The 22,489-nt window shown below is 37.5% G+C and overlaps 1 protein-coding gene across 1 annotated transcript in view; it reads left to right on the forward strand.

Moving 5' to 3' along the window:
- The first annotated feature begins 363 nt into the window (after positions 1-363).
- CEP128 (centrosomal protein 128) overlaps positions 364-22,489 on the forward strand; it is a 73,633-nt gene continuing 51,507 nt past the window's right edge. The window contains exon 1 of the mRNA XM_040227570.1: positions 364-402. Within this exon, the coding sequence (XP_040083504.1) occupies positions 364-402 (39 nt within the window). The remainder of the gene's footprint in view (positions 403-22,489) is intronic.

The following is a 22,489-nucleotide window of genomic DNA, read 5'->3' on the forward strand; positions in this document are numbered from 1 at the left end:
GCTAAATTCCTTTTTTTATATCACTACTATTTTCCTGTTGTGACTCATATGTTCAGGTCTATCTAATAGCTATATTTTATTAAATAGACATAATTTTACCAATGCAGAAGTCTTAAAATCTATTTCACTTAGTAACTAAGCCTGAATTTATGGTGTTTACGGCTAAATTAAACCTTGTAGTCCTAACGCTAGTCAAGATGAGAAAAGTAATTGTTTCATGACTATTTTTCTCTTAGAGAGATAATCCTGAGTAGGAGTTTTCATCTTTTACATGTTAAAAATGTTAATAGAAGATAAATGGAAAAATCTAAAAACTAAACTTGAAATGATATTTTGATGGCTTTGTTTTTATAATTATATATTATGCTTTATTTGCAGGACCGTGTAAATGCCTTAGAAACGGTAAGTTGGGTCATTTTCTTTCTCCTTCTGTCAGAATTACTGCTGGGTCCTGTTGTGGATTTCAGAGTACTCCCCAAAGGAAGCAGTTCCAGAAAGCATTTCTAAAACTTCATCTAAGATTCAAAGGGATCAATAAGCTAAACTATACCTGAAAGGTATGTAGATACAACTTTTATAGTGAAAAAAGCATTAAGAAAAACGTGTCCAAGTGGTCACTGCTGTCTTAAGACAGATGGTGCCAATATATACTAATTTATGGAAAACACAATTAGCTTAAATGTAATTATATTTATTTGTTTCTATATTTCCCAATCACTAAAAGGACTAGTTGATAAGATACTGATATTAGGATGCCATTTTATCCTTTGAACTTTTGAAATGTAGGCCATCAATATTTTTTTCCATATTCAAATAATGATAAAAGCTGGTTAGCCTTATTTTTTTTAAATAATCTTACTTGCAGGAATCTGGTGTTAGTAAATCATTTTTTTAAGGGCACATATGTAAAGGTTATATGCTTGCAACATTTATTGGAAAATGATTTACATATTTTTAAAAAGAAAAAAAGAGGAGAAAACTTATTGTTTAGCAATAAAGTAATGGTTAGATAAAGTGCAAAATTCTGCCCAACATGACACAATGATTATGGAAAAGGCTTATTATATAATGTTAAATGGAAGCAAATTTAAGATATAAAATGACGTGTACTTTTATAACATGTGGTGATAGGTGTCTGAAAAAGGAACAGAAGCAAGTGAATCTCATCATGGTGACTTGTTGGAGAAGAACTAGGGCTGTGATATCACTTGATTCTGCAATTTTTTTAAAAAAAACACGGTTTTATAAATAAACATTTGCATGATAAAGCCACACGAATTGAAAGAATGGTAGAGTAAATTATGGTACCATCTATGATGAAACATTGTTCAGCCATAAAGTATCATATGTTCAAAAGTAAATACATACAGAGGGATATATTTAAAGCTATATACAGAATGTGATGTAAATACTTGAAAATGTATATTTCGTCTTAAAAACTTTGAAAACACACAAAATATTGAGTGACTTGGGACTAGTCATTCTTTTAATGTTTTCCATGAGAAGGCAAAACATAAGCTTTTAAACCATAAGGTTAATAAACAATGCTGCTGCTGCTAAGTCGCGTCAGTCATGTCCAACTCTGTGCAACCCCATAGACGGCAGCCCACCAGGCTCCTCCGTCCCTGGGATTCTCCAGGCAAAAACACTGGAGCGGGTTGCCATTTCCTTCTCCAATGCATAAAAGTGAAAGGTGAAAGTGAAGTCGCTCAGTCGTGTCTGACTCTTAGCGACCCCATGGACTGTACCTACCAGGCTCCTCCATCCATGGGATTTTCCAGGCAAGAGTACTGGAGTGGGTCGCCGGTGCCTTCTCCTAATAAAGAATAAAATATTTAATTTGTATGAGGAAAGGAAAGGTGCTAATAGAGCACATTTTAGTCCTATGTAAGCAAGTGATTTTGATAGACAGCGTCTAGACCGTAGTGAGTAAATAATCTATTCCTTACTTTTAACTGGGCCATTTGGAAAGTACACTTGATTTTTTCAGTTTTAGTATGATGACACTGTAAGTGAATAAAATGTTTAGTGTTCCTCTACATATATTTTGCTTACCCTTTGAAAGTGTCTTGCCAATAGGATTTGGCTTATAAATCAAATGTTGTTTATAAAAGTATGAACAAAAGCAGAAAGTCTGAGGACCTGGGTGTAACATACAAAATGCCACTTACACATTTAGTGAACCACTTGTTTCTTGATTCCTTCATCTGTAAAAGTGAATATAATTAAACTTGTTTTATCAGATTATTGGGAGAATTAAGAGAAAAATATATGTGAAAATATTTAGGAACAAACAACTGTTAGGTTATCATTATATGATTGCTTTTTATTTCTTTTTGAATCGTTTTAATTATACCAATATGTCAACATACAACATAAAGCCTGTAAAATTTATTAGTATTTGCTGGTCTTTTTTATTTCCATAATCTCTTTACTAACAGAGTGCTATGGTATAAAATCTTAAATGCTTTATTCTAAGGGTTCCTCTAGGAATAAAGGTAAGAATAAAAAGTCATCATGAGAAAAATAAAACTGGTTAAATTAACTAGGTTTTTTTTTTTTTTAAACAGTGGCAGTTTTCTCAAGATGATTTTAATTTGAAATAATTATCATAAGTAAAACCATAAAAATGAAAATGCTCAGTAATAACATTAATGCTCAAATGTTATGAAATCCTTTGACTTCATATAGCATTATAAGGAGCAGATTTAATATACTTGGTAGACTATTCAACTGGTAAAATATTTTATAGTTCATAAAATCAAATATGCTGGCAGCAGTCTCAAGACCATTTATTATTCTCTCACAACTCAGCAGTTAAGCAGTAGAAGAATGTTGGTGGTCTCTCATTTGGTTTAGTTGGTATTAGGGTATGTAAGACATTGAATGTAGGATATGTATTCTGGTGATACAGGTTGGCAAAATTTGAATTTCATTATTCCATTATTGTACTTATATTAAATTAATTTTAAAGGTTCAATATATATAATTCCTGAAAATAAGAGCAACTTAATTTGGCTTGTCACCAGTTATCTATATGCTTAGGTCACAGTTGTTTCTATTTCCCTCCTGTTTTCTTATCCTTCCCTCTTCCTTCTTCACTAGCAAGTAAGCGTCTTGGATTACAAATGAAATTTGATTTACAAATGAATCACCAAGGCCTGCAAAAAATTTCTAACATATAGTTGAAAATCAATAAACATTTATAGAATCAGAGAATGAATGTTGAACTGAATGTGCATAACCCTCACATGGACTGTTCTTAAGAATATAGGTATACACAATACTGATAATTGAGGGGAAAAGTACCTAGAAGCATATCAATTTATTATTTTTTCTCTAGACTTTCTGATTAGCACCACACTTTATTTGATGTTTTCACGAAGCTCCAATGATCTTCATTAAAGTTTAGCATGATTTTTTCTAGGAAGGAACCACCTTCAGCCAAAGCATAGTTGGTTGGTTACCTAAATAAAGTTAAGTGGTTAACCTGAAAGAAATCGTGGTTGAGAGCCTTGAGCCATGGATGGGACTCACTAGTGGATATTTCTTGGGCACGTTCTATGGTAGAAAGTGAAGAGGAGAAAAGGAAAATGAATTGTGATCAGTTCTCTCAAGGAACTTGCACTCTAATTAAGGAGAGAAGTTACTTACATATAAATTAATGATGTAAGATAAATATGCAGTGTCTACAACATGTCAATGAAACAGTGCATTTTGTAGAAGGCATTACAAAAAACTATAATTGTAAAATAAATTGACATCATTGCAGTCTAGGTTCTTCATGGAAAAGCATAGCTTTTGTAGTTTGAGGTCATGGTGGAGATTAGATTCATCCCTGAAATGGAAAGAATCAGTAGTGTCAGGAAGAAAGCCAGAGAACAAATTGTGTATTGGGGATGAAATCAAAGTTTAAAGGCAATAATAAAAACAAGAGTTTGTTAGAAGGATATTTAAAAAAAATTTAAAGGCAAAATCATGAAATCATGACTCATAGAAATATAAAATGAACTCATGACAAATGAGTCTAACTCACTAATTTAAATGAGAGAATGAGCTAGATGTTACTCATGTAAAGGAACATTCAAAGAGCACTAGACTACTGCAGTGAATTTAAAATAGAAGCAAAACTGGCTTCTTCCATGGTGGAGGAAGGAAATCAATTGAACCTCCCTGCAGATAAAATTTATTTCATGTCTGTCTACAGGAATCATTTGCATAGCAAATTATAAATATATCAAACAATGACTGATATAGAGATCCCACTGAATCAAAAACCCAGAAGGATCTGCTAGGCAAAAACTAGTTTTTCATTGAAGATAAGCAGTTACTTTTTGTTCCATTTCAAAGGCTTTCACAGATTTTTTTTCTTATAGACACATTAGCTATAAAACTTTAAGACAATGATAGACATTTTGGAGTTTTGAGATACAAACCGAGGAGTTTAGATTTGATATCAGGCATACAGGATATTTCAAATCCTCAAAGATGATGGAGTTAAGATGCTGCACTCAATATGCCAGCAAATTTGGAACACTCAGCAATGGCCACAGGACTAGAAAAGGTCAGTTTTCATTCTAATCCCAAAGAAAGGCAATGCCAAAGAATGTTCAAACTACTGTACAATTGCAGTCATCTCACACGTTAGCAAAGTAATGCTCAAAATTATCCAAGCCAGGCTTCAACAGTACCTGAACCATAAACTTCCAGATGTTCAAGCTGGATTTAGAAAAGGCAGAGGACCTAGAGATCAAATTGCCAACATCCGTTGGATCAGCGAAAAAGCAGGAGAGTTCCAGAAAAATAGTTCAGTTCAGTTCAGTCACTCAGTCGTGTCTGACTCTTTGACTATGCCAAAGCCTTTGACTGTGTGGATCACAATAAACTGTGGAAAATTCTGAAAGAGATGCAAAAAGCAGACCACCTGACCTGCCTCCTGAGAAATCTGTATGGAGGTCAAGAAGCAACAGTTAGAACTGGACATGGAATAACAGACGTGTTCCAAGTCAGGAAAGGAGTACATCAAGGCTGTATATTGTCACCCTGCTTATTTAACTTATATGCAGAGTACATCATGAGAAATGCCAAGCTGAATGAAGCACAAGCTGGAATCAAGATTGCCGGGAGAAATATCAGTAACCTCAGATATGCAGATGACACCACCCTTATGGCAGAGAGCGAAAAAACTAAAGAGCCCCTTGATGAAAGTGAAAGAGAAGAGTGAAAAAACTGGCTTAAAACTCAACTTTTAGTAAATGAAGATCATAGCATCTGGTCCCATCATAGGAAACAGATGGGGAAACAGTGTCAGACTTTATTTTGGGGGGCTCCAAAATCACTGCAGTTGGTGACTGCAGCCATGAAATTAAAAGATGCTTACTCCTTGGAAGAAAAGTTATGACCAACCTAGACAGCATATTAAAAAGCAGAGACATTACTTTGCCAAGAAAGGTCCGTCTAGTCAAAGCTACGGTTTTTCCAGTGGTCATGTATGGATGTGAGAGTTGGACTATCAAGAAAGCTGAGCACCGAAGAATTGATGCTTTTGAACTGTATTCAAGAAGTTGGAGAAGTTCAGTGTGTTGGAGAAGACTCTTGAGAGTCCCTTGGACAGCAAGGAGATCCAACCAGTCCATCCTAAAGGAAATCAGTCCTGAATGTTCATTGGAAGGACTGATGCTGAAGCTGAAACTCCAATACCTTGGCCATCTCATGTGAAGAACTGACTCATTGGAAAAGACCCTGATGCTGGGAAAGATTGAGGGTGGGAGGAGAAGGGGACTACAGAGGATGAGATGGTTGGATGGCGTCAACAACTTGATGGACATGAGTTTGAGTAAGCTCCGAGAGTTGATGATGGATAGGGAAGCTTGTCATGCTGCAGTCCATGGAGTCGCAAAGAGTCGGACACAACTGAGTGACTGAACTGATCAGGCATACAAGCAGGTTTCTACCTGAGTGCCAGTTCCTATTGATGGGCATAGTACTGACTATTGAAACTTTCTGTTGGGAAGGATTCTGGTCTACCCCTTTGGAAAGAATTACTGTGATTGCTGTTCATTCTCTGTCATTGGCATTACAAGGTCTGGAGGTGAGAGTTGGTAACACAGCTATTAAAGCTATAGGGAGTGTTAATGCTTTTTAATCAGGGATTGTGGCATGGTGAATGTGTGCACAGGCATACAGCTGGAGTGCAGTAGTGACAGGCTGCAAGTAGGGAAAGGGAAAGTGTATGTGGAGATCATAGAGCTTTAGGGATGTGCTTGGAAAATCAGGAATTGGGGCAGTGTGGTGCCAGAAAGGCAGAGTTAAAGTGAGTACCCTTATTTCTAGAAAGGAACTAGCACACTTGGTAAGCGGGAGGTTGAGGGCAAAGAAGAGGTATAGGCAGTACAGTTAAGACTCACTTTTGGGAAATGAAAGGGAAGGGGGAAGCAAACTTGGATATATAAAGTCTGTTTTTCATATCACCCCTCAAATCTGTCTTTATTTTCATTTCCATAAATGCCATGATAATTTAGATTCTCATACTTTTGTATTAGTTAGAGTTTTCATGACCTCAGTTAAAAGAAATCCAAAAATAATTATGGGTAAAGTAAGAGAGAAATTAGTTTCGCTCTTGTGTTAACAGTCCAAATAGACTGCGTCCAGGCAGGTAGGGTGTCAGAAACTCAGGCTTCTTTTGCTGTTTTGCTCTGCCATCTTCAGTATATTCCTTTACCCTCCTAATCTAAGATTTCTGGTTCAGCTCCAGTCCTTAGATTTGTGTTGTAACTAGATGAAAGAAAGGGAAAGCATGTATGTAGCTTGCCTTTACTGAAAACTAGAATTTGCACGTATCATTTCTGTGCAGCAGAATTTAGTGACATGATTATAAGTAGTTTTAAGATTCATAAAGAACCAAATAAGCCATCAACTTTTGGAAATTTCAAAGTAAAATTCTAAACAACTCAAAGGTCAAAAAATAAATTATAGTAGAAAAGAAACATGCTCAACTCAGTAGGAATGGGTATAACCCTTGAGTTAAAATCAGACAGAATGTATAAATATGGAAATTAACAAACTATTCACAAATTAGCATGGATACAAAAATATTATACACAAAATAGTAGCAGAATAAATCCTGGAATGTATGAAAAGGATAATTAATCATAAAACACTGACAAATTACCACTTTATCAATTGAGTTTATTCCAGGACTTGAGTTGGTTTAATATTAAAAAAAAAAATTATAATTCAAACAGATTAAGGGGAAATTAAGGTCATCTCAGCAGATGAATAAGAAGCATTTATTCCTGTAATTGGGCTTCCCAGATGGTGCTAATGGTGAAGAACTGACCTGCCAATGCAGGAGACATAAGAGATGCAGCTTTGATCCCTAGGTCAGGAAGCTCCTTGGGAGGAGGAGATGGCAACCTACTCCAGCACTCTTGCCTGGAGAATCCCAAGGACAGAGGAGCCTGCTGGGCTACAGTCCTTAGAGTTGCAAAGAGTCAGACACTAAAGCGACTTAGCATGCATTCCTTTGATATCATTATCATCTTCATAAGCCATTTAGCAAACTAAGAATAGAAGGGAACTTCCTTAATCTGATAAAGGCCATGTGAAAAAAAAATTCCATGGCAAACCTCACCTTACATTTTAAAATTTCCTCTTTAAGACCAGGAATAAGCAAAGGGTGCCCCATTGTGCAGTTTGTATTATACACTGTCTTGGTGGTATTAGCCAGAGCTGTAAAACTATCATTGTTTGCAAATAATAGTATTGTTCATGTAAAAAGCTCTAGGAATTTGTAGTTAAATTATGAGAAATAGAGTTTAACAAGTTTGATAAAAACAACTATATGAAAGCCCATTTTACTTCCAACTCCAGCAAAAATTCCTAAGAAAAGGTAGTTAAAAGCAATATATCAATACAAAAATAACAAAGAATGCAAAATATGCAGGAAAATATGTAACCAAAAATTCAGTCCTTTATAGGAGGACACTCTAGAATAGATACTTCTGAAAAAGAACAAGGTGGGAGTGTTTTCCTAACATATATGAAAGTGAAAGGTGCTCAGTTGTGTCCAACTCTTTGTGACCCCATGTTCTATACAGTCCATGGAATCCTCCAGGCCAGAATACTAGAGTGGGTAGCCTTTCCTTTCTCCGGGGATGTTCCAAACCCAGAAATCGAACCAGGGTCTCTTGCATTGCAGGCAGATTCTTTACCGAGTGAGCCACAAGGGAAGTGATATATATATTTAAAATATATCAGTTTATACGATCATATATAAACATATATTCAGTTCAGTTCAGTCGCTCAGTCGTGTCCGACTCTTTGCAACCCTGTGAATCGCAGCACGCCAGGCCTCCCTGTCCATCACCAACTCCCAGAGTTCACTCAGACTCATGTCCATCGAGTCCGTGATGCCATCCAGCCATCTCATCCTCTGTCGTCCCCTTCTCCTCCTGCTCCCAATCCCTCCCAGCATCAGAGTCTTTTCCAATGAGTCAACTCTTTGCATGAGGTGCCAAAGTACTGGAGTTTCAGCTTTAGCATCAGTCCTTCCAAAGAAATCCCAGGGTTGATCTCCCTCAGAATGGACTGGCTGGATCTCCTTGTAGTCCAAGGGACTCTCAAGAGTGTTCTCCAACACCACAGTTCAAAAGCATCAATTCTTCGGCACTCAGCTTTCTTCACAGTCCAACTCTCACATCCATACATGACCGCTGGAAAAACCATAGCCTTGACTAGACAGACCTTAGTCAGCAAAGTAATGTCTCTGCTTTTTAATATGCTATCTAGGTTGGTCATAACTTTTCTTCCAAGGAGTAAGCGTCTTTTAATTTCATGGCTGCAGTCACCATCTGCAGTGATTTTGGAGCCCAAAAAATAAAATCTGACACTGTTTCCACTGTTTCCCATGTATGTATCAGTTTAGTCCAGTTGCTCAGTCATGTCTGACTCTTTGCGACCCCATGGACTGCAGCACACCAGGTGTCCCTGTCCATCACCAGCTCCCAGAGCTGACTCAGACTCATGTCCATTGAGTTGATGATGCCATCCTACCATCTCATCCTCTGTCGTCCCCTTCTCCTACCTTCAATCTTTCCCAGCATCAGGGTCTTTTCAAATGAGTCAGTTATTTGCATCAGGTAGCAAAAGTATTGGAGTTTTAGTTTCAGCATCAGTCCTTGCAATGAATATATTTATATAAAACCTTATTAAAGCTACTGAAATTATGATAGTATAGTCTTGACACAGGAATATATAAATAGGTCAATGTTATCATACAGAGAATCCAAAAACAAATTTTGTACACAGAAACTTGATGTCTGACACACTGCTCATCACTATCAGGGGAGTAAGGGTGGACTTTTTAATAGATGATATGAAACAAATGAAATTGAACCCCTATCTCAGATGCAAAAGTGGTTGAAAGCCTATGATGAAACTGTAAAACTTTGAAACACAGTATAGTTTGCTATCTTCATGATCTTAGGACTTTGGAAGATTTCTAGGAGAAGAGAGTTGCTGAAAATAGAGATGAGAAAGGAAACAACTGAAGTGACCACATCAAAATTAAGAACTTCCATAAATCAGAAAGACAACGTAAAAAGAATTAAAAGCAATCCACGCTTAGAATTTATTTGTAGCAGAAGATATAACTGACAAGCAGTGTATGTCCAAACCAATTTGTATACAAATCTTACTGCTCAACAAAGCAATTAGAAAAGAATAAACAACTCAGATTTAAAGAAAAAGGGTAAAAGGCATGAGCAAGCATTTCAGTTGAAAAAGAATCATGTAAGAATATATTCAGCTTCATTCGTAATCAAAGAAATACTAATTAAAGCCACAAAAATTGTCATTTTCCTTTATGTATATGTTTTATGTACTCATTTGTATCTATGACATTTCACCAAAAAGCAAAGAAAACAGAAACACGTTAGCAGTCCTTTTCTTTTTCTTTTCTTTTTATAGCAAAATGATTAACGCTGTTCTTGACAGTAATTTCAAAGAGAGCTGGTGAGTTAGAGCATGGTCTTCCAGTGGCTCACTCCCAGGAGTACACAAAGATCTTTGAAGGGGTAGTCAGACATAAGACACAAGAATGTTTAAGAGAATCAGTTGTATCCTCAGCTTCTACCTGCACTCTTAAAATAGCTCTGCTTGAGGAGGCCCTCTTACCTTTCATAACCCACCTCCTCCCACTTCACCAAAGAAAGGCTTCCTTCTCCCTTGATGGCAAATGCCCCAGGCTCTTTAGGGTGCCAGAGAAGGGACAACTTATGATTTGGATGCCTTCATGTCCTCCTTTAATCAAATCACTAGAGTAAAGCTTCTTGTCCTTCTTGAAGTGAAGTGAAGTCACTCAGTCGTGTCCAACTCCTTGCAACCCCATGGACTGTAGCCTGCCAGGCTCCCTGTCCATGGGCTTTTCCAGGCAAGAATACTGGAGTGGGTTGCCATTTCCTTCTTCACTTGTCCTTCTTGGTCATGCATACATTTTTGATAAGAACAAAGAGTTGTATTAGATATATGGGCTGTTGAGAATGAATTGTTCTGAAATTGACGTGTATCTTTGATTGATGTTGAGGCGGAGTAAAGACAATTTTATTTAATGACCTCACCTCTTCCACCACCCTGGTATAATCAGAGAATGTATAGCTCCAGAAAACAAAGTTAAGAAGTGTTGAAAAGAAATCGTTGAAAGCCAGTGTCTTATTTCATCCAGGTGACAAACTCTGGCCTGGCTCCATTCCTTATCTGTCTATCTATCTTAGAATTATGATTGAAAAGTGAGATGGTTGTCACAAGGACACATTAACACAATATGTAGAATTGAAAAATGAAGTCAAATTTTTTTTTCTGCCAGAAAGTAAGGCTGATTTGGCTGATTGGTTTGACAGTGAGAACTGGCTTTGCCGGTCTGCAGCGGTAAGGTTTGGATGCAAATATATTTAATACTGAGTTGAAATGACTATATTAAAATGTTGTACTGACAGAATGGTATTGAAATTGACAAGATTTTTTTTTTTTGCGTATGTTAAGTTCAATGAAATATCTAGATGTAAAAGAACAGTTATAGTCATTTGACTAGTCTTGGTAAATAAAGCCTTTTAGATATACTTTCCAGAAACAGAAAGCGAATGACTCTAATAACTACATTACAATTCTTTGGCAAATCAAGTGTTTCTAATTCTTTGCTTTCAACACATTGAAAGAAGACCTAATCGAGATGGTAGATCATTAAAATTAATTTTTGATGACAGATTGCTATGTAATCTTTGCCATAGAACTACGAAGGCTTTCAAGAAATTGAGTAACATTGTTAGAACACAGCTGCTTTCATTCTCATGTCCTTTTTTACGTGAACAAGATTTCTCTGTGAGTAAACCTATAGGAACAAAAAACAGAAATAGAAATGAAACCTTGTCTTATTGAAAACAAAATTAGCATTTACCCTTAGATACATAGGCTAATTGAGTACAGAAGGAGGAGTTATCCCAGTAAGAGATATACATTTGGAAGCCTTAGGGTTTTTTAACATTTCACATTTAATTTTTTCTAAGAAATTTTAATATACATAATGTCAAATGTATGATAATTGAATCCATGATAATGTGAAACACTTTGAGCATTTTGGTCACAGAGAGTTTTACAAATCAGTTCTTCTTTCTGTATATGTGTGTTTCTGTTACAGAGAAGGATGAAGTGTGTAGGATAACCCAAAGGCCTGGAAGGAAAAAGGTATATGTTAGGATAAATATCTGTGAGGAAAAACAGAGTTGAAATCAAAGTGAAAAGAAATCATATAAAATCTGTCTTTTAAAGAGGATACTATTAAGTTATTTTGTAAATGGATAAGTGGTGGTAAGAAATTAATGAGATTTGAAGTTCACTGGAGGAACTTCTCTGCTGGTCCTGTGATAACTCTTCAGCGCTCCTGGTGCAGGGGCCCAGGTTCGACCTCTTGTTAGGGAACTAGATCCCACAGGCCTCATCTAAGACCCAGCACAGCCAAATAAATTAATAAGTGTTTTTTTTTAATAAAAATAAAGTTCACTGGACAAGTTAATTGAGTAATATAAAAGTTTTATTTGAAAATGACAGTATTTACTACATTCCAGAATTTTCATGCTTACGACTTCCTAAACTTATGATAAAAACATTTTGACAGCTTAAAAACTTATGTAAGAAAGGGGGGACAAATAAGGCATATACACAGTTTAAATAATTATTTAGGGAGGATATCATCAAACTTTGAAAAGCACTGACTTAGAGCAAATGTGTAATTGTGTAATTGCAATTATCAGTGTTTAATCAACTTCTTAAATCAAAGGTACTTAAAACAACTGAAATTTCCTATATTTTTAGGATATATTTACACAGAGATAGGATGATTTATAGCATACATCCTAACCTATAGCTTCTATAGAGAAAAACATGCACAAATTTGCCTATCTGAAAAAAATACAAGACACAGGAAATCTCTTAGAAATATGATTTCTACTTTTAAAAATCTATTAGAGCCTTCTGCACATCTCCAAAGGATTCATTCAGCCAGTTTTAATGATACCAGACTTGAACTATGTACACCAGTTGATCTTCAAGATCTTGGTGGTCATGAGTGTGAGACTTTGCCAGCATGTCTCTGGAGATGACTAAGTGATGCTGTGCACTCTGACTTCACTCGTCTACTGTTGTTGGGTATTCACTTTCAATTTTCTTTCCTTCACACTGTGGTGTGTGTGTGCTCACTTGGTCGTGTCTGACTCTTTGAGACCCCATACACTGTAGGCAAGAAAGCTGGAGAGTGTTGCCGTTTCCTGTTCCAGGGGATTTCCCAACCAGGGATGGAACCACATCTCTTGCGTCTCCTGCATTGGCAGGCGGATACTTGACCACTAGCGCCACCTGGGAAGCCTTCACACTATGGGTCCAGCGCTAACTGTGCTTCAAGCTACTCTACAGGCACATAAGTTGCTGAAGAAGAACCATTATTCTCTGTTAGGACACCAGATTCAGCTCTCAGGCACTTAGGAGTATATGGGCCCAATAGAGTTAATGTACTGACCGAAGTGTCCCGGTTTAGCTCAGGAAATAACTGACTTGAGTATGTAAATGTGGCCAAATAATGGTTAATTATCTGCAGTGCCTCTTCTAAGTATTTGTCAGAATCTTGAAGCTGAGTAGGACTTGCCTTTATCTCTTTATAAAGCCAGAACTTGCTGTTTCAGAACCAAAGATCAAGCTAGGTTCAATTTTTGGTTTTGCCAAGGCTATAAGCCTGTCATTGAAGTTGCCTGAAAGGTTCAGTCAAATTGGCTTTACCCCAAATAAAACGCAGTGTGCTCTGTACGGTTTTGACCCAGAATCAGGTGAATCTCAGCAGTTTTGGCCGAGCTACATTGTAAAATTTTGGATTTGTTCGAACTTGACACTTCCTGGGAACCCATTCAAACTGAAACCGGAAAAAGGTTTTGCACAAACCCTGTCCTAGCCTGTTCTGCCAAGTTTCCCACTGCTCTAATGTTCGTCTACCTTCTGTATATTCGCATCGAGGGCAAACGGAAATATCCTCATGAATCTCTCATGAGGGATCTTGGTTGAAACAATCTAGACATTCTCCTTTCACCACCTTGTCCCCAAACACAGAGCCCGTATTCTGCATTAGTATTAAAATGTGTATGTTTTCCAATAATGGGGTCAGCATCAAAGGGTTAAATTTCAAAAACATGACTGTGCTTATGTTCAAATGAAAGTGCTGCTGAAACAAGCGGGCTGTTTTATACAGAGTTGCAAACCTTGTGACAAAAGGTGATGACCAGTTTAAAAGTCTAAGACTTCCTTCAGTCTGCAGAAATGGTTTCTCATAGCCCTGTCAAACTTTTCATAAATGCAGTGACATAGGAAAAGTATCATTGAGAAATCACATAATGAATGCACCTTCACCAGCAGATGAATTTAGGATTATTGAATTGCTCAGTGTTTAGAAGTCAGACTGACAGCTTCATAGTTGGTGCTGAGAAGTAGTCAGGATGCCCAACTGCTTGCTTGGTAATGTGTTTTATAGTCCTGTTAAAAACACTGCCAATAACAGTGCATTCTCTGAGTGAAAGCTCTTGCTTTGTATTGTGAAGATACTAAGAGTGTATAATATAAAACACTTTTCTGAACTATCTTTCTGAAAAACATAATGCATATATGAAATGTCTTCTATTCTCTTTAAGAGAGCATATCTGGGTGAAATCTCAGAATAATAGTGTATTACATTTTTTTAAGATCCATCCTAACTATAAAATGAAATATTGGTATTATACCCTTAATGTATAGTTTGTGGGAGTGGTGTCTGTCACATACATTTAGGAAGCAACCTTTACATGAAAAGCTGATTTGGGCATTTTTCATTTTGTATATCTAATTTTAACCAATTGCATACAGATTTCAGCTTAAACTTGTTATATGCCTAGTTTAAAATGATAGAAAGGGATACAGTAAGACAGTATCTGATTTAGAGTCAAAAACGGTGGGTTCTGGTCATTTCCTTCCTGATAATCAGGCACATAACTCTGGGCAAGTTGTTTAACCCTCTACATTTCTTTCTTTCTCTCTTTCTTTTAATGAGTGTGTTGCATTAGGTGGTATTTTAAAAAGTCTTTTACCTAGTCTAGTCTGTGTTGTTGCGCTTAGTCGCTCACTTGTGTCTGACTCTTGCAACCCCGTGGACTGTGGACTGCCAAACTCCTCTGTCCATGGGATTTCCCAGGCAAGAATACTGGAGTGGGTTGCCATTTCATTCTCCAGGGGATCTTCCTGACCCAGGGATTGAACCTGGATCTCCTGCATTGCATACAGACTCTTTACCGACTGAGCTACAAGGGAGGTCTAATCTAGGAGGAATTAAAAAATTAATCTTCACAAATCTACCCTATGAAAAGTTGCTTTCAAACAATTTACTACCTGCCTCTTGGGAAATCTGTATGCAGGTCAGGAAGCAACAGTTAGAATTGGACATGGAACAACAGACTTGTTCCAAATAGGAAAAGGAGTACGTCAAGGCTGTATAGTGTCACCCTGCTTATTTAACTTATATGCAGAGTACATCGTGAGAAATGCTGGGCTGGATGAAGCACAAACTAGAATCAAGATTGCTGGGAGAAATATCAATAACCTCAGATGCAGATGACACCACCCTTATAGCAGAAAGTGAAGAGGAACTCAAAAACCTCTTGATGAAAGTGAAAGAGGAGAGTGAAAAAGTTGGCTTAAAGCTCAACATTCAGAAAACTAAGATCATGGCATCCGGTCCCATCACTTCATGGGAGATAGATGGGGAAACAGTGGAAACAGTGTCAGACTTTATTTTGGGGGGCTCCAAAATCACTGCAGATGGTGACTGCAGCCATGAAATTAAAAGATGCTTACTCCTTGGAAGAAAAGTTATGACCAACCTAGATAGCATGTTAAAAAGCAGAGACATTACTTTGCTGACTAAGGTCCGTCTAGTCAAGGCTATGGTTTTTCCAGTAGTCATGTAAGGATATGAGAGTTGGACTGTGAGGAAAGCTGAGCGCCAAAGAATTGATGCTTTTAAACTGTGGTGTTGAAGAAGACTCTTGAGAGTCCCTTGGACTGCAAGGAGATCCAGCCAGTCCATCTTTTGTTTTTGTTTTTTTTTTACCAACGGACCTTTTGGTCAACTCTATATTTATTTCTTTTCCTTAGATAATAGTATGGCTTTAAATTTGAGTATCAACACCTCATGTGACCCGGAAGAGACTGTTTCTTTAAAAATGATTTTGAAAGCACTGAATTAAGGAGAGCTGATAAAAATTAACAGAGTCTATGATAATGATAAACTTCTTTTTACACTCTTCCTTTGGTAATCCTTGACTTCTTTATCTTTTTCTAAAGTGGTGCCCATGTGCTTGATTCATTGTAACTGTGCCACTTATTACTCAGCCTCAGGTCCCATGGCAATCGTCATGAATTTCCTCATTACACAGGGTGATATCCATGGAGAATCAAACCTACCCAGAAGGAACAATAAGGTGACTAGTGTTTTTTTCATGAGTGCTCAATGGGATTATATCCTTTTTATTTATTTATTTATTTATTTATTTATTATTTTACTTTACAGTTCTGTATTGGTTTTGCCATACATTGACATGAATCCACCACGGGTGTACATGCGTTCCCAAACATGAACCCCCCTCCCACCCCCCTCCTCACAACATCTCTCTGGGTCATCCCCGTGTACCAGCCCCAAGCATGCCGTATCCTGCATCAGACATAGACTGGCGATTCGATTCTTACATGATATTATACGTTTCAATGCCATTCTCCCAAGTCATCTCACCCTCTCCCTCTCCCTCTGAGTCCAAAAGTCCGCTATACACATCTGTGTCTTTTTTGCTGTCTCGCATACAGGGTCATCATTGCCATCTTTCTAAATTCCATATATATGTGTTAGTATACTGTATTGGTGTTTTTCTTTCTGGCTTACTTCACTCTGTATAATTGGCTCCAGTTTCATCCATCTCATCAGAACTGATTCAAAGGTATTCTTTTTAACAGCTGAGTAATACTCCATTGTGTATATGTACCACAGCTTTCTTATCCATTCATCTGCTGATGGACATCTAGGTTGTTTCCATGTCCTGGCTATTATAAACAGTGCTGTGATGAACATTGGGGTACATGTGTCTCTTTCAATTCTGGTTTCCTCAGTGTGTATGCCCAGCAGTGGGATTGCTGGGTCATAAGGCAGTTCTATTTGCAATTTTTTAAGGAATCTCCACACTGTTCTCCATAGTGGCTGTACTAGTTTGCATTCCCACCAACAGTGTAGGAGGGTTCCCTTCTCTCCACACCCTCTCCAGCATTTATTGCTTGCAGATTTTCGGATCGCAGACATTCTGACTGGTATGAAGTGGTACCTCATTGTGGTTTTGATTTGCATTTCTCTAATGATGAGTGATGTTGAGCATCTTTTCATGTGTTTGTTAGCCATCCGTATGTCTTCTTTGGAGAAATGTCTATTTAGTTCTTTGGCCCATTTTTTGATTGGGTCATTTATTTTTCTGGAATTGAGCTGCATAAGTTGCTTGTATATTTAAAACTCTCACTATTTGCAGATGACATGATCCTCTACATAGAAAACCCTAAAGACTCTACCAGAAAATTACTAGAGCTAATTAATGAATATAGTAAAGTTGCAGGATATAAAATCAACACACAGAAATCCCTTGCATTCCTATACACTAACAATGAGAAAGTAGAAAAAGAAATTAAGGAAACAATTCCATTCACCATTGCAACGAAAAGAATAAAATACTTAGGAATATATCTACCTAAAGAAACTAAAGACCTATATATAGAAAACTATAAAACACTGATGAAAGAAATCAAAGAGGACACTAATAGATGGAGAAATATACCATGTTCATGGATCAGAAGAATCAATATAGTGAAAATGAGTATACTACCCAAAGCAATTTACAAATTCAATGCAGTCCCTATCAAGCTACCGGCGATATTTTTCTCAGAACTAGAACAAATAATTTCAAGATTTGTATGGAAATACAAAAAACCTCGAATAGCCAAAGCAATCTTGAGAAAGAAGAATGGAACTGGAGGAATCAACTTGCCTGACTTTAGGCTCTACTACAAAGCCACAGTCATCAAGACAGTATGGTATTGGCACAAAGACAGACATATAGATCAATGGAACATAATAGAAAGCCCAGAGATAAATCCACACACATATGGACACCTTATCTTTGACAAAGGAGGCAAGAATATACAATGGAGTAAAGACAATCTCTTTAACAAGTGGTGCTGGGAAAACTGGTCAACCACTTGTAAAAGAATGAAACTAGATCACTTTCTAACACCGCACACAAAGATAAACTCAAAATGGATTAAAGATCTAAATGTAAGACCAGAAACTATAAAACTCCTAGAGGAGAACATAGGCAAAACACTCTCCGACATAAACCACAGCAGGATCCTCTATGATCCACCTCCCAGAATTCTGGAAATAAAAGCAAAAATAAACAAATGGGACCTAATTAAAATTAAAAGCTTCTGCACAACAAAGGAAAATATAAGCAAAGTGAAAAGACAGCCTTCCGAATGGGAGAAAATAATAGCAAATGAAGCAACTGACAAACAACTAATCTCAAAAATATATAAGCAACTCAGCCAGTCCATCTTAAAGGAGATCAGTCCTGGGTGTTCATTGGAAGGACTGATGTTGAAGCTGAAACTCGAGTAATTTGGCCACCTGATGTGAAGAGCTGACTCATTTGAAAAGACCCTGATGCTGGGAAAGATTGAGGGCTGGAGGAGAAGGGGACGACAGAGGATGAGATGGCTGGATGACATCACCAACTCAATGGACATGGGTTTGCGTGAACTGCGGGAATTGGTGATGGACAGGGAGGCCTGGTGTGCTGCGGTTCATGGGGTCGCAAAGAGTTGGACACGACTGAGCGACTGAACTGAACTGAATCATGTAAATGTATTTTATAGATGCCTGTTGAATCCATACTATTCAGTTGTGTCCTGGGACGTATAGCAGATTAGGTCCCTGCTGCCCTGGATCTCATATTTTAGGGACTATTACAAGTGAAAGGATGCTTAGAGACCCTCATCAAAACCACTCCACCTGTAAATAAGAAGTCTGAGGCCATAGGAGTTTATGAATAGCCAAGTGTGGCAAAACTAGGGCTAGATAGAATTCAAGCATCCTGATTAGTGGCTCCATGTTCTTTCCATTCCATATACTCCACTTGTGACTATTGAGAGTAATGACATGAGTGAGGAATGCTTTTTAAGTAAATATCTAGTGAATGATACAAAGTGAAGAGGAAGAGAATTAACGACCAGATCCTGTATTTACCTTGAACGCGTCAAGAAGTAGAGAGTCACAAATACAACACTGACATTCTTGAACCAGATTTAAAACTGTCGAAATATGCTCTCAACCTGATGGTAAGTGGGGTCTAATAAACCAGCTTTGATCTAGTTTTCTGCCTTGTGAATGTTGAAGAAGAGAGTTGGCATGCCCCAGGTTGCATTACTGGTTCTGTCTTGAGCTTGCCCAGTGATATTAAATGCCTCCGTCCACGGTTTTTATTTTATACTCTAATTCCACTTACACAACTGTTTGTAAAGTTTGTTTAGGGCTTTTAACAAACTTTGATCTCAGATGAAAGGCTGGAGAGAGTATAAACTGTCACTATTAGCACCATTAATATAAATATTCAAAGTAGTCTTGTGTTAATTATTTAACATTAGTGAATGATTTTATCCTCTCATTGCCCCAAATGCATTATATTTGAACATCAAACAGTAAAAGACCAAACCATCAAAATAGCCCTTCCCTCATTATTCTCTTTAGGCTCTGTTCCTAATTATTTTGCGTAGTTGGTGTTCCATCAGTGATTTTCTGGAGCTTCTTCAATGTTTTTCTCTATTAGCACCTCGCTGTCTACCTAAATCCATAGCAGACGTCAATAAAACACATCCTTGACTTGTTTGTTTCATTGTCATCAGACGTTAACAAGATGGTTTGAAACACATTAAAGATGGACTCTCTGACTTAAAGCACCTGGATTCCATGGAGTACTTCCTTTCTGTCCTTTTAGAGAACTTAAACTGGTTTTGGCTTTCCCTGTCACTTCGAATTCAGAACTTGTTTTGCTTTGTAATACCCTGTTACGTTAGACATTATTTGTTCCTTGAAGAAGAGTGTGTTTGTTCCCAGATATGAAGGAGTTGACTGAAAAGAGTGATCTCCATCCAGATTTCTCAGAGAATGATTACGATTTGGTGCCCTGAGAGTTAAAGGACCTGTTTGTGAGTCCTGGCGCTTTCACATGGACAACTCACATAACCCCTCTTATCCTAATTTCTATGATCCATGAAATGGGCCCAATACTTACCCTGTTGTGTCACAGATTTGCTGAGACGATCAGATGAGGTAAAGGATGGGAAAGTCCTTGTCTAATTTAAAACAATTATTCCTCCTTTATGTGTGCACTACCTTTACCAGTCACAAGAGCAATATACAGGCTAGAAATATTTGGCTCATTAATTGAGACATTTGCATTCTAGTCCTAGTTTTGTCACATAGGCTATGTGTCTTGGCACTGTGTGTTATATACATTTTACTTCCAAAATTCAGTGTAATTATTTCAAGTTTAGCATCTGAGAAATTTAGATTTATAGTTCTTATTTAATAATTTTAGTTCAACTCATTCCTGCCTCCAGATTCTGTTGGCCTGGGATAGGACCCAGTAGTTTTTAAAGTTCCTCAGATGATTCCAGTGGGCAGTCATAGGTGAGAAGTACTGACCTGAGCCATCTGCCACGTGCTCTTTAAGTCTGGTCTTCTGCCCTCACATCTGTTGGATGTAGTCCTGTTAATTTCCACTGAGTTAATTCCATGTCTTTTCTGCCCATACCGTCATGTATTCTGTGCCTTTGCTGTTGTTCAGTCGCTCACTCTTTACAGCCGCATGGACTGCAGCACTCCAGGCTTCCCTGTCCTTTTCCATTTCCTGGAGCTTGCTCAAACTCATGTCCACAGAGTCGGTAATGGCATCCAACCACCTCATCCTCTGTCATCCCTTCTCCTCCTGCTTTCAGTCTTTCCCAGCATCAGGGTCTTTACCAGTGAGTCGGCTCTTCGCATTAGGTGGCCAAAACATTGGAACTTCAGCTTCAGCATCAGTCCTTTCAGTGTATTTTCAGGGTTGATTTCCTTTAAGATTGACTGGTTTGATCTCCTTGCTGTCAGAGGGACTCTCAAGAGTCTTCTCCAACACCACAATCCAAAGGCATCAATTCTTTGGCGGTCAGCCTTTTCTATTGTCCAGCTCTCACACCCATACGTGACTACTGGAAAAAGCATAGCTTTGAATAGACAGGCCTTTGTAGGCAAATTAATGTCTCTGCTTTTTAATATGCTGTCTAGGTTGGTCATAGCTTTTCTTCCAAAGCGCAAGCATCTTTTAATTTCATGGCTACAGTCACCATCCACAGTGATTCTGGAGCCCAAGAAAATAAAATTTGTCACTGTTTCCATTGTTTCCCCTTCTTTTTGCCATGAAGTGATGGGACTGAATGCCATGATGTTAGTTTTTTGACTGTTGAGTTTTAAGCCAGCTTTTTCACTCTCCTCTTTCACCTTCATCAAGAGGCTCTTTAATTTCTCTTGACTTTCTGCCGTTAAGGTAGTATCATCTGCATATCTGAGGTTTTTAATATTTCTCCCAGCAATCTTGATTCCAGCTTGTGCTTCATCCAATTCTTTGCCTACCACATATTATTTCCAGTCTACTAAAACAATAGTTGTGAGGTTATTTCTCAAACATTATTTTTTTTTAATTTTCCAAGAATATAAGGTGCTTACTTTTAGCTTCTTACTAAAGAATAACTTTCTTGGGCCTAACTTTAGGGACACATTTGCCCAGTCATGAGTTTACCAAATGATTAATTCTCTAATTTTAATAAATGTTAATAAATCATCCAATTTGCAAAACAGTATGTTTGGAAACTATATAAAAAGTTTAAAAGCAAATATGTTGTTTTGTAAACAGTATGTTGAGCAAATTGTCTATTCAATCAGTTTGCTTTTGGCTTATTGACTAACATGTAAATTGCCTTCCTCCCTCATCTCTCTTCTTGTTTCTCCTCTTTCCTACCTTTGGGTTAGTCCCCGCTCTATAACATCACATTCATTTGGCCAGTCACTCATTTCTCCATTCAATAAATGACCATCAACTAACCCATGTAAAGGACTGAGTATAAAGCATGGTTTATCTTACAAGGCAGCGTAAGACAAGTATTTCATGAACTACCAGACTTCCTATCAGACTCCACATAAGTGGTTTACAAAGGCTCCCATCTCAGGAAGGAGAAATTTGGCACTAAAGGAATGAAGAGGATTCTGAGAGGTGATGGTAAAAGGCAAAGAACTCACCAAGGGCAGATTAATCTTTGGTAATCCTGTTAGGGTCAGTTGGATCTAATCTTGGTCTATTGATTTCTTTTGGTAAGAACTGAGTTTTTTCTTTTAAAATATCTTACAAAGCACAAAGACAAATTTTCCTTATTTTTAAATAGAAAACCTTCATTCTCTCTTGCAAATACCATATGGGTCTGTTGGAGCCTATTATAAATCTAAGAAGGCTTCCCCAGTGGCTCAGCAGTAATGAATCTGCCTACAATGCAGGAGACACAGGAGACACGGGTTTGACTCCTGAATCAGGAAGATTCCTTGAAGGAGGGCATAGCGACAACAGCATTTTTGCCTAGGAAGTTCCATGGACAGAGGAACCTGGTGGGCTACCGTCCATGGGGTCACTTAAATATAAATTTAAGATACATAATGAATCTTGATGGTCTTATTTTCTTGAAACATTTTCCTTTCTCATCATCCTAGAAATTATTTTATTGTTACTTCTCAGTTGTTCCCCACTTTGCT

This window comes from Oryx dammah, unplaced genomic scaffold (genome assembly GCF_014754425.2).
Source record: "Oryx dammah isolate SB20612 unplaced genomic scaffold, SCBI_Odam_1.1 HiC_scaffold_26, whole genome shotgun sequence".
Classification (NCBI taxonomy): Eukaryota; Metazoa; Chordata; class Mammalia; order Artiodactyla; family Bovidae; genus Oryx; species Oryx dammah.